The sequence below is a fragment of the Bacillus rossius genome (genome assembly GCF_032445375.1).
Source record: "Bacillus rossius redtenbacheri isolate Brsri chromosome 9 unlocalized genomic scaffold, Brsri_v3 Brsri_v3_scf9_2, whole genome shotgun sequence".
Classification (NCBI taxonomy): domain Eukaryota; kingdom Metazoa; phylum Arthropoda; class Insecta; order Phasmatodea; family Bacillidae; genus Bacillus; species Bacillus rossius.
In genome coordinates this window covers 24,181,799-24,195,353 of record NW_026962013.1, presented here as the reverse complement: position 1 = coordinate 24,195,353, position 13,555 = coordinate 24,181,799, and the positions used below count along the sequence as shown (strand labels likewise).

General features: G+C 37.2%; 1 protein-coding gene across 1 annotated transcript in view; it reads left to right on the top strand.

Moving 5' to 3' along the window:
* Positions 1–471: 471 nt before the first annotated feature.
* The window catches only part of LOC134542961 (uncharacterized), a 51,735-nt gene continuing 38,651 nt past the window's right edge, over positions 472–13,555 (top strand). The window contains exons 1-4 of the mRNA XM_063387587.1: positions 472–1,188; positions 7,095–7,232; positions 10,987–11,105; positions 12,697–12,841. Coding sequence (XP_063243657.1) covers positions 686–1,188; positions 7,095–7,232; positions 10,987–11,105; positions 12,697–12,841 — 905 coding nt within the window. The 5' untranslated portion in view covers positions 472–685. The remainder of the gene's footprint in view (positions 1,189–7,094; positions 7,233–10,986; positions 11,106–12,696; positions 12,842–13,555) is intronic.

The window sequence follows — 13,555 nt, the reverse complement described above, 5'->3', positions numbered from 1 at the left end:
AGAATACCCGTTTACGTTTTACACATCCATCTCATTAGTAGGCATCGTTCAGACTGTGCGGTATTTGTCCGTACTGTGTGAATGTGTTTCTGCGGCCACGTTGCGGCGCCGCAGCGGCGCCGCGCGGACAATGTCCGCACGTGTGCACCGGACCGAAACGGGATATGTTTTACGCAGTGGGCTAAACGCTTAATGTACCCAGGTCTAATCATATTAATCAACTCCTGTGCTTTCATAGATCATTTTGATTTTAAATAATTTGAGTACAAGATATTGTTTTTCCAGTATTTTTTTTTTCAATTTACTGGGGCACGAAGTAATTTATGAGATAAGTATTTATAATTATATTTTTTAATTTGTATCGTATTCTAAATTATTGAAGTAAAATTTTAAATTTAATTTTTTTGTCATAAATGTAATTATGTTTCTTATATTTGTCTTTGGAAATGTACTACGCCTAGAGTTTGAATCATCGAGGGAATTTTTATCGTTATTTTGTTTCCTGACTTCAGCCGCGTTCCTCCATGTTTATTTGTCAGTTGTTTATGTGAAGTGTGTGGTGTGAATGTGAATGTTTTTTATAAACTCAAGTTGACATGTGATCGTGTGTTTATAATCGTCAATATTAGTTGTATTACGGAGAATAGTTAAACATTAAGGTGTCTTTGTGTTTGCCGTGGTCGCGATGAAGTTGGAGGGAGTGTGTTTCTGCGTAGGGCTATGCATAGTCTCGATGGGCGTGAACGCTCAATTCGAGTGGCAGCCCCGTGATGCGTTTGACGAGATTAGGGTGAAAATAGACAAAGTTACCGCTGACAACTGCCCCATACAACATCTCGGGGATTTATATCTGCCTGAAGATTCTGTTTCCCACCGTCCAGATATCAAAGACATCACCATAAATCCCGTATTTCCGAACAGGACTGCTATGGTACACCTGCATAACATGGCAATGACCCGATCGTTTTTTTGGAGTTACATTCTTCAAGCTCGATTTATACGTCCCGCAATAAACGACACGTATGACCCTGGAATGATGTATTATTTTCTGTCTACTGTTGCAGATGTTTCAGCCAACCCGTATATAAACGCTAGTGCTATATATTTTGCACCTAACTCCTCATACTCACCATCGTACAGAGGATTTTTCAATAAAACTATGCCCTTGTTTGCACCGCGAACATTTCGGTAAGCAATGATAACTGATACTTAATAGTATATGCAATAATTGTACTATACAGTTAAATGATTTGGTAATTATTCCGTATCACATATCTAAGTCCATTCCTTGATCTTGATGGCATGATCCTGTGTACATTGATCCTGTAATATTCGATGCTTGCTGTTTTAATTTAGTACATAGAAAGATCCTGGACATAGTAAAAACTGGAATATCACAATCCAAGTCGGGTCTCGTGGAAATTTTTTCTTTTATGTTGAACTTATGATTATGATTCATTGGTATGTTATTTCGCAATTGTGTTTTCACCCTGTGGCAAGGAGTCCTCCCCTTTCACTCACCTTCCCCCTCCCCCCTTTCCACCTTATCAATATCCTGACCAATGTGGAGTACGATTTCTCTGTTACCCACCTCCCTGCTACTTGTAGGGTCCTTCCAAGCAACCCCAGTGCCCTTATTCTCTTACCACCTGCTGAATCTGTTTTGCAGGGTCACCCCTAGGTACTTTTGATAATTGGCCTCCTTTATCACCTGACCCTTCCAGCTATACACTTGCCTTGTTACCTACCTCTTCTATCTAACCTTTTCGTCTTTCCAATGTTCAGCGACATTCCATTCTCCTCTGTCCATCGTTCCATTATGCTCATTTCACCTTGCAGATGAACTTCTTCCCCCACCACTTCCTCATACAAAATGCAAACATCTGCAAATATTCTCATCTTGGCCTCCACCCATCATTATTTAGTGAACAACTGGGACCCCAACACACTCCTCTGTGGCACTCCTGATGTAATCTCCCCCTCTTCATACCTTTCCCCTCTCCCCACCATCACCGTCTTCTATCCCTCAGAAAGTCTCCTACCCAATCTACCACCCTCTCATCCTCTACCAGCATCTGAATCTTCACCATTAGACTCTTGTACAGTACCTTATCAAATGCCTTTTCAAAGTCTATGAAAATGTCATCTATTTGCTTCCCACCATCCACCGCTTCCACCAGATCTCCCATCTGTGTTTCACACAAGGACCCTCTCGGAAAATATGTAGTTGAGCGGTTTTTGCGGAAAAAAATGTTAAAAATCCAAAAATACCTTTATTAGACGCTCTTCAACTTCCTCTTTTCATTAAAAGCGGCGGAGGTAAGAAATTCCAAATACTTTAGGAGATATCGAATTTTTAAATTTCATCATATGTAGTTGAGCGGTATTTGCGGAAAAAAATGTTAAAAGTCTGAAAATACCTTTATTAGATGCTCTTCAACTTCCTCTTTTCATTAAAAGCGGTGGAGATAAGAAATTCCAAATACTTTAGGATATATCGCCATTCTTATTTTGCATACAAGAACTGTGTTTATCATTCGACCGTCGCCATTGTTTTATTTTGCCGTGTGTTTGTGAATGCTTAATTAATGAAAATGGTCGATTATGTCAGGTCAGTTACATTATAAATACTTTGAAACTAAGCGTACATTAAAAATAATATGAAATTATTTCCAATGGTTCTTTAGTTTTAAAGTATTTATAATGTAACTGACCTGACCTAACAAACCGGGACAAAGGATGAACGGTAACAACTAAGGAAAAAAAAATTTTGTTACTTATTACTTGCGCAACAATAAAAAATAAGACTTTAAAATTAGAAACGTTAAGAACTCGCCTAAGTTAGAGGCGGTAATTAAACACCGTTTTAAAACAATAAATGAACTAAATAATCACGTATTGGTTCATTTGAATTCTGGGATCAATCACGTGACATCATTATCCAATTAAAAAATAGATACTCGTAAACAAGAAACATAGTTATCTTTTATTATTTTAATTTTGTAATGCTTTTAATACTGTTCTTGTACCTGTTTATGTGTTTGTAATTATGTTTATTTGTATTTTTTCTTTTGACATATTCTATACCATTGTATGGTCTATTGAATTAAATAAAAAATCAAATCAAATCAAACAATGTGGAATGCCACATAAATGCACTGGTATAATTGTGATGAAATTTAAAAATTCGATATCTCCTAAAGTATTTGGAATTTCGTATGTCCGCCGCTTTTAATGTAAAGAGGAAGTTGAAGAGCATCTACTAAAGGTATTTTCGGATTTTTAACATTTTTTTTCGCAAATACCGCTCGACTACATATGATGAAATTAAAAAATTCGATATCTCCTAAAGTATTTGGAATTTCTTACCTCCGCCGCTTTTAATGAAAAGAGGAAGTTAAAGAGCATAGAATAAAAGTATTTGCGAATTTTTAACATTTTTTTTTCAAAAATACCGCCCAACTACATATTTACCACCCTCTCTTGAATCCATGCTGTCTTATCGTCCACCCAATCTAGATCATTCATTACTCCCACCAGTCTCTCCATTACTTTCCTTACACAGGATGTTAGGCTGACTGGTCTGTAATTACCCGTATTTGCCTTATCCCTACCTCCCTTGTAAATTGGTACCACTACAGCTTCTTTTAATTGTTTTGGCAATTTCCCCTCTTCCAGGAATTGTAGGAACATTACCGTTAGGTATGTGCATACATTGTTACCCCCAACTTAAAGTGGCTGTTCCTTATCCTGACCGGCCCTGCTGCCTTCCTCCCCTTCCTCTCCTATCTCTTCCATCATTATATCTAAACCCCTCCTTTCTCCCATGCGTATTCTGACACTCCCATACCTCTCCCCTGTAGCAGGTTGGCCTTTTCCCTGTTCCCCTGTACATTACTGCCCCTCTCTTTCCCTGAGAACTACTATGTTCTCCTCTCCCTTTACCCTTACACATGGCTTTAAAGTTGTTCCCTATTTTCTTTCCTATTTTTCTCCCATTAGCCTTTCCATGTACGCATCCCTTGCCTCCCTTGTTTTCCTCCCCAGTTCTTTACCCAGCTCCTTCATCTCTGCATTTATTCCTCCCCCTCCTGTCTTTCTGGCCTTTGCATGTAGTCTTCAACACTTTCTATTAAAGGGAGAGTCACCCCCTTTTCCTACCCTTTTTCAGGCACAAAATACTCCTCCACATTTTCCAGTATTCCTTTCAGGGCAACCCATTTTTCGTCAAGTCCCCCAATCTTTACCCACCTACAATACACCATCTTCAAATTTGCCTCTGCCCCCCCCCCCCCCCTGTAACTCCCCTACTCCATATTTTAAGCACTTACTCCCTCCTTTCATTATTTGCTCACCACTCCATTTCAATCTCCACCACTAGGACCCTGTGGTCACTGATCCCCTCCATCACCATACTGCTTACAACCACCTCCACTGGTCTCACCAGCACCACATGTAGCAAGTTCCATTTACCTCCTCCCCTTTACCGTTACCCTCTTTAGTGTTCTCCATCACCACCTGCTCGACTCCTCTATTTATCAATGGAGATGCCCATCTCTGTTCCCATGCTCCCATGCTCCCATCTCCTCCGGTCCCTGCTCCCACGCTACCCCTGGCAAGTTAAGGTCTCCAGCTACCATCACCCAACTCTCCTGTCTTAGCCTGTCCAGTTTATTCCTTAGTTCTAGAATGGTTTCTTCCCATGCCCTGGTGGCCTATACACTGCTAGTAGCCTTATCTACCATCCTGATCCTCTCTCATTTCTAACACTTCTGCTTGATCACTCACCCATTCAACCCTACCAGTAAGTCCCTCTCGCAAGCCTATCATCACCCCCCCCCCCCCCCCCCCCCCCACACCTTTTAAATTGCTATCCGTTCTAAATACCCATAATTAGCCTTCCTCAGTTCTCCATCTCCAACCTCCTCATCCAACCATGTCTCTACCGCTATGACAGTATTTGCTCCATATGCCTAAACTATGCTCCTGAACATGTCTAACTTTCCATGCATACTTCTACAGTTTATCACTACCACCCTCACATTTCCACTTACTCATTGCACTTTTGCTCTTCCATTTCTGCCTCTTCCTTTGCTTCCTTCGCTTCCTTCCTCCCTGTTCAGCTCGTTCGCATCCAGCCCTTCTTCCTCTCCTCCACCTATCTGTACCCCTTCCTGTCCCTCACTTCTCAGTTTCCCGAATGGTATTCTCCTCCTCCTACCACCCTATGTCTTTTTCCTTCAGAAACCTTGACATCTTCTTCTGCCATTTAAGATTTAAGTGTATCCCATCCCCGTAGATATAATCATTCTCCAACTGGCTCCTAATGTGAACATGTCTAACCCCCAGCTTTCAGCATCCTACCTGCATCACCCTGTTTGCTTCTTCCACATGCCTTGTGGAGTTTTATTTCCTCTGGAAGACTCTGTTTATTATCATGTCCATCCCCTGTCCCAATTTCTTTCATTTCTATCACTAGCTTTCTCATTTCTTCTTCCATATCTTTTATCCCCTCCCTATACATTAAATCATTTGCTCCCCCTCCCCTTGATTAATTACAGCTCTCACTTGTTCCTCCCACTTCATGCTTCTTTTGACATCAGTCAAGTCCCCCATCCGCCTTTGTACGTGTGGTACACTTCATAATCGGTTCCCTTAATCTAGACTGTCATCATGATAATTATTCCTTTTCCTCTCATTTCCTCCTTTCACTCTACTGTAGTTTTCTTTTTCTCCAACTATTTTTTCCCTTCTATTTCTGAGCCTCCATCCTCTCCTCCTCTTCTCCTCTTCTCCTGTATTAACCTCTCCACCTCCTCTGTCCCATTACTACCTGCTTCCAGGCCTCTGCCACCCTTCACCCATTTGTCTGTCCCTCCGTTGCCCCTTCCCGCTACTTACAATCCACCACTACTCCTCTCCTCTACTTCTGACCACCCACTCTCCTTCCTCCACCCTTCTGCCCCTCCAGTAGTCCTACCCAACACTTCTGATCCCCTGTTACTCTTCCCCCCCCTCTGCCTACTTTGTCTTTCCTTGGTCCCATATCCCTTGTGATTTAACCCCCTTTCTGCTAATAACATCAGTTGTCATCAAGTTCCTTACATCTCTGTCTTTCTCTGTTATATCTCAAGTAATTGTTATGTCCAGGATCTTTCGACATATTAAGTTAAAACCGCAACAATCATGTACCCCAGGATCAATGTATACAAGATCGTGCCATCAAGATCATGGGATGAACTTGGATACATGACATGGAACTCAAACAAATTATTTAATAGATTAAACATACGTAGTCACTAGAAAGTAAAGCCCTGGCACAATGAGATAGTGTGCGTGCTGACTGCTGTGATCATGTTGACCGCCTTGCCTATCAACACTCCTTCCCATGCTATAATAAAACTGCTGAATGCTGATGCCCTGCCAATGAGACATGCTATGGTAATTTTGGAACAGTAACGTTACCATAAAAAATTTACAGTTACGTTTTTTCAGTTATTCTGTAAATATTGTGGTTCTTTAAATAGTAAGTAGCATGGTAATTTTCTGAAAATGATATTTTTGTGTTCTCATCTTATTTGATGGTTCTCTTAAACATTTTTGTAAGATTTGGAGTTCTTAACCATTTTGAATAATTGATTAGGTAGCTAAATTTAAATACTGTTGAATCGTGTTAACGATTGGTGAGGTTTGGTGAGCTACATTTAAAGTGTGGTAAATTATGGTGGATGGTTAGTTAGGTTAGGTTTTGCAACACTTTGGTTCGTGCCATACGTCACAGATGGCAGCACCATGGTTACACATTTTAGTTCCATGCTACTTCTGTTCCATTCTCAAAATTGCTTCTACCAAATGCCATATGCCAAGAGCTGAGTTGTTTGTACAATAGAAAAGACTTTTCCAAATTTCTGATTTCCCCATTTAATTGGGAGGTATTTCATAATTAACACTCCCCCCCATTCCTACCCTTCAAATTGTCCTTCCCAAAATTTGAAGCAGGATCTACCCTTGTTGATGTCTAGTACATTCTGCCGTGAACCATTATGTGATGAAATAGATTAAACAAATACTCATTGTGCGAACTTTTCTTTCAGAGCTGATGACTTCAATGACCCTATTCATCTGGAGCGGATATCTACACTCAATACGTTCATTGTTCGAGATCTCGGTGCTGTGCCAAAGGACAGCCTGAGCTTGGATTATACATCAGAATTCTATCGGATCAATGAGTGGTATGGTGTTATTCATAATGCATTCATGCAGAGTTGTTACCACAGCATTATATTCAGTCTGGTTTCCTTTCATTTTCCAAGAACAGTGCCCCTCTTTTGCTTCAACAGCTTACTATAGTTCTTTTAAATTGTGTTTGCATATAGAGTTTTGTATGCCATGTAAGTTGAACAGAAGAGTCATTAGCTTTTAAATATCTTTACTCATTATTCCTTCGTTCAAGACTAGTGTAGAGTGGAAATTCTAAATGAGTTAAGTGCCTATCTTTCTTCTAGTAGTTTTAGTTGTCTTCCAAAGATGGCATTGGTAGTACATCCAGCGCAATGTTAGACTATAGTTAAATAAGTTAAGTGCCATTCTTAATTTTATACAACCTGTTGATGTATGCTTTACAATGGAGTTGGAGGAACAAAATAATTTAAATGGTAGTGCTTTTACTACAGTAGAACAACCAGGCACATGGAAAGTGAAGCAACATTTTGCACAAATAAGTCTTACATGACTGGAAATATGATGGTTATTCCAGGAAAGTGTCCAACTTGGAATGTGGTAGGTAGTGTAGATAGGATTATGTTGATGCATTTGTATAATTTTTTATTTTTATTTTTCTATTGAGGCTGCCAATGTAAAATGGTACAATTTCTATGATGCCTTCATTACGAAGGTATGCAAAAATGGTATACAAATTAGAAAAGCAATATGTTTTAATTTTTTTTTATTTTAAAGATGCAATCTAAATAATGCCATATTTGTGAGGGCTTATTTGTTAAGGGCAACGTAGATTAATTTTGCTACTTAAAACCTCCATTTACAACATTTGCACATGTTGGACACTTATATTTGGAAAAGGCATTAAATGCCCTTTTAAGTAGAATAATTTCATAATTAGCATCAAGTAATTTAATAATGTTTATTCCTTCATAAACTGATTGACAACTTCATAGGAAAAACAAAACAGTAGAATTTCAGTGTTCTTTGATGGGCTGTATTATTGGAACAGCAAAGTGGCTAATTTTGAGTATCTATTTCAAGGTAACGTGCAAATGCCTTAATAGATATATTGCCAGTTCAAAGACGCTGCCATGGGAAATGCATCACTACGTGTGAGAGTTTGACAAATAACTGGTTTCATTATTCCTGATGGACGTGGGGGCCATGACAGGGTGTATAAAAGTTATTTTGTGAACATTTTTACTGTGTCCTTAAAAAGGATGGAAACATTAGTAAGGAAAAAAAAGGAAAACATATATCTGTTTACAAAGATAAACATGGTGACCTGAGAATCGTTAAGTTTACCTTTCGAGACTGGGTTCTTACTAGAGAACACATTAATTGCACATCCAGAACAGTCATTACATACTACAGAAAAAATCAGTAAAGGAATAGGTATATAAGTGGTGATTTGACTGAACAGATTATACACTGCTTTTAAAATACTGCATCCAGTTTTGTGACCTATACATTTTATTTGAAGGTGTTTTTACAACTCTTTCCAAATGAATGTTTTAGACAACCTCGTGGATACATGTGCATTGTGATAGGCTCAATGGAGAAATGAAAAACACAAAGTCAATGTGGCTACAGGAAAAACACAACTAGAGTAAAAACGGCTTTTTTGATGGTGAAGAATGACTTTATCAGCACTACTTTACCTGGTAGCAAAATCTGTATAATATCAATGGACTTAGACAAAAAGTGTTTAAAATTCCCAAGCTAGCTCACATAAATATGTACTGTTACCAGCAATTGTTACAACTTAAGGATTCACATTAGTGACATCTCTGATGGGATAATTTGTGTAAGGCATGAAGGCCTGTAATGCGGGGAGGGAATCAGATGGCTTGTAACATTGTAGGAACCTGCCCTCCCCAGCTCTTGAAAGTATTTTTTGGGAAGATTAAATACTATGTTTTGTCATTCAGGTAGATCGGCTGATTATATAGTTCAAGGTCACAGTGACCTAGTTTTCTATACCTATGTTAGTAATATTCTTGTAATTAACATTGATATTTAATTAATTTATTTAGAAAATTTTGACTGTTTTATCTGGTTTACCCTTTGCTTGGCTAGGTTATTATTTAAGTGTGATTTTCAGTAGATCATTGCATTTAAATGTTCTTGTTATAATTATCGTTTTACGTTTGTGGTTCATAGTGTGTTGGTGATGTTTCAAGAACGTAGGACAGTAGTTTCAGAGAAAGAAAGAAAGATAGATAGAGGCCGGATGCCTTGGTGCCAAAATGATAGATAATACTTTATCGCATCCTGTGTAAGAGGCAGACAGAGATATGTGACAACTGGCGGAAGGCCCGCTGAACAGGGAATCACTGAATAGTAGTTGCAGAAAGACAGGCAACGACCCTGCTGCAGGGGTTTTCTGTGGAGCAACCGACGATGCTCAGCAGGGCTCTTCCAAGAGGCTGAAATGTACTTTCAACCTGAAATATATTATTTTCAGAAATTTTGACATGGCTGGAAGGGAAGGGGTTAACAAGCCTACAATAATGTAACACAAATATCAGGGCTAGTAATGAGAGATATGAAAAATGTAAGGGATGGTTCATCTGTAGGTCCCCTCAAACCTCTTCAGCGTCCATTGGAAAAGGGGGGGGGGGGGGGGTATTTCCAGAAAAAATAGGCCCTCAAGAGTTGAAATTGCCACAGAACAACAAAATATTGCTAAAAATGCCAGAGTTAGAAAAAATTGATAAATATTGAAAAGCTGTATTTTGATAACTATTGTATCTGCAAAGACTGTTCTGGGCTCCAATTGTAGCAAATTTAGTCTACTTTTAAAACGATATGTCACAGTTGTCATCGAAAATTAGTCCTTTAGGGTTAAAATTACTAAAAACTTACTGGTAGTAAATTATTATTATTTTTACTTTTTTGTATTTTTGACAATGTTGTGTTAGGTGCTTGAGGTCGATAACTTGGATTATTCATTTGGCCAACATAATAAACAACTCGGCAAAAAAATCAAACTACCAGATTTAACACAAAGTTGTCACCCCCTCTCCTTCAGGGGACAAGGGTCAGGATGTGTGTTATTTTTAGAAATAAGAAAACATTACTGTGACACCTAGCTCATTCTGATTATGTCTTTTAACACTTTCAGCAGGAAATGTATTACATAGCTTTTTGTTGCTATGAGTACCTACATGGTACCTTTGGCTTGAAAAATATTGTGGCACGTAGCTCTTTTTCATTTTGTCATATTTGTACATTTGTTTCTCTTAAGTATATAAGTTTATATTAGATTTATGTGAAAATACATTATGATATGAAAAATTTTCTTAGAAAATAATAACATAGCATTGGTGAGCAAAGGATATGTGTTGAACATAGTGATATATGTTTCTGTAGACATGCTTAGCTGCCTAAGTTTGTGTTGTATTACATTTAATACATTTTAAAATGAAACCATTTTTCCAAATTGCTATAAAGTGATTAACTTTCCCATAAATACACCAGATAATCTTAGACTTTTTAATTGAGGAGGAATTTTATATTTAACAAAAAATTAAGAGCCATTACAAAAATTTAAAATTCATACCAACAGCACTGCTCTCAATAAAAGTATTGGTGTCTCTTCTCTTATTTACCAAATTCACTAAGGGAAAAATCCAACACATTTCAAGGCACGAATATAGTGATTTGTATTTATATATTAATGTTTTGTTGTTAGAATTTTGAAGCTTAAAAATGTATATACTATTCAAGAGGAAAAGTAAAATGTAAATATTCTTATGTCAGGTATAAATTCTGGCTACCTGACAATGTTGACCGACGACATGACACCAAGACAACCTATCAGGTGGAGATCCGGTACGCGAACAACACAAACGAGACATTCACGTTTCACGGCCCACCAGGTGAGTAGTGTATGCTAACAAATCTAGGGATAACCTGAAATTCAAAGTTTTATTAAGGATGATTTACATCAGGGGTGAAAATCTGGAGGATTCCCAGCGGGGACCCGTGGAATTGTGTTTATCATTCCTGTTTCACAGTTTTAATTTTGCAAATCCAAGTCCCCCCCCCCCCCCTCCCTTTTTACATGTGATATACACCCATGGTTTATATTATGTTAGAGATTTCGAAGGTAAATTGTGTAGAAAGTCCAGCTACTGCTGTGCTTTTATAGTTTTATAATATTATACAACATTATTATTCAGCTTTTTTTTGTGAATGATTTAGGAAGTGTAGATGTTATCTCCAAAATTGTGCTGCTGCATTTAATAGAAAAAGTAGTACATGTTACAGTTTGCTTGAAAACAGTCGAAGTTAAAAATCATTTTTTTACCAACTGCATTGTCACAAATAAAAAAATTGTCATATTTTATTTGGGTGTGTGAAAAGTACCTGTACTGTATTGTTACACCTCCTACAAACATGATCCACATGACAGTGATGAATAGAAACCGTACCAACTCTGTTGGTAGAAATTAATAGTTGTTGATTTGCAAAATTCTGATCGGTTGGCGAAGCAAATAGAGCTCATGTCAGGTGAGTCAGGTCCAGGATTGGGTGTACTGCAGAAGGCAATGTTGAACCACTGCAGTGTCATCTCACCTAGTATGCCCAAGTCTGTTCTTGATGGCTGGCGATTCAAACCAGACTCCGGGCTTATCAATACATCATAATCATCATCTACATAATGATCATCATAATTTCAAATAAAAAATGTTCATATTTTTCTTCATCAGATTTTATAAATTACCCTAATCTTATAATGAAAGTTCATTGTATGCATAAGGGAAAAAGATTAACCTTTTAAAATTGGTTTCAAAGTATATTTAAATGTGAAAAATAGATTCCTTATTATGAATTAATTTTTTTTACCTCATTTTAATAAATACTTTACCTGTCAATGAGTGGTATAGTGTTTTAAAATTAGTTAGCAGGGAATAAAAATTCTGTTTATTATTTTATAGATAAAGCTCTAAACTTTTTAATAAACAAAAAAAAATATTTTACCATAATTTGTAATTAATAAATTTAGAGCTAAAATATTTAAAATTTAAAAATCTGTACAATTGTTATGTATTTTGTACACTATAAATTTATTTTGATTTAAACTTTTTAAAACCTATGTATGCAGTGCAGTGCATTAAATTAACTTACTTGCTACCATTGACATTAAGTTTGGTATAGAAAATACATAAATTGATTATGGTCATAATTTGAATGCTGAAATATGCACATACGTATTTACTTTGGGGATATTTATTAGTAAATCCAACAAAGTCATTAATATTTTTTTTTTATCCATCTTATAACCTTTCCATCTCTTTGTTAGACTACAATGTAACATTTCATCATCCAACTGGATGCTTGTGCTATCCGTTGAGAATATAGAAAACTCCATGTGTGATTGTATTGTCATTTTTGCTTCAGTGAAAAAACTGATGATCTGGGCCTTAAGAATATTTTTTAACATTTAAGTTATGACTGTTTAAACAGGTGTTGATGAGAATCCGGGTCCAGTGAAATGGACTCGCCCATATTTTGACTGTGGTCGTTCCAACAAATGGCTAGTGGCTGCAGTGGTGCCGATAGCCGACATTTATCCTCGCCACACTAGCTTCCGTCACATTGAATATCCAACGTAAGTTTGCTTTTGTTATTGAATGTGTTCAAAGGTCAGCAAGATATGAGTTATATTAATAATTAGTTGCATGTTAATCCTTTAAGATAACGAGAATAAAATAATTTTTCTATTTATTATGGAGTTTTAGCTAGCAAGTAGTTACAAGGCCCTTTAATTTTATATAATCTTTGGTTAGTGTTGCATATTAATTTACAAGCTTTACATCGTTACACATGTTGATTTTCTTTTTTTTTCTTTTTTTTTACATGATTACTCTTCCTCTAGTTCATTGATGGCCAGTTGACGGCCTACAAACCATATCCGGCCCACAGCATTGTTTCTTATGGCCTGCCTAAGATCTTTCAACTAAGAAATATCATGTGTAGCTGCTATTGTGTATAAGATTTTTTTCCCCCCCAATATTTGTAGTTTAAAGCTGTCAGTTGACAGTGTTTAAAAGTCAAAATTTTTTCACAGAAATAGTCTAAAATATTTTTTTATATTTATGTAATCAATGGCTGCATCAAGATACTAGCCTTATGGATCCCTTAGCTAAGGAATCCACTAAAAGTGCATTTTTGTGGACATAGTTATCTTTTTGTTGCTTCCACCTTTGAATATATATACTGTATAGAAGTCGCCAGCCCAGGTTAAAATTTCTGATACAGTTTTGAGGTAGTTCAAACACCCCTTCCCCCTCCCGTTGAACGATCTTGAGCTGCAGTGAATGAT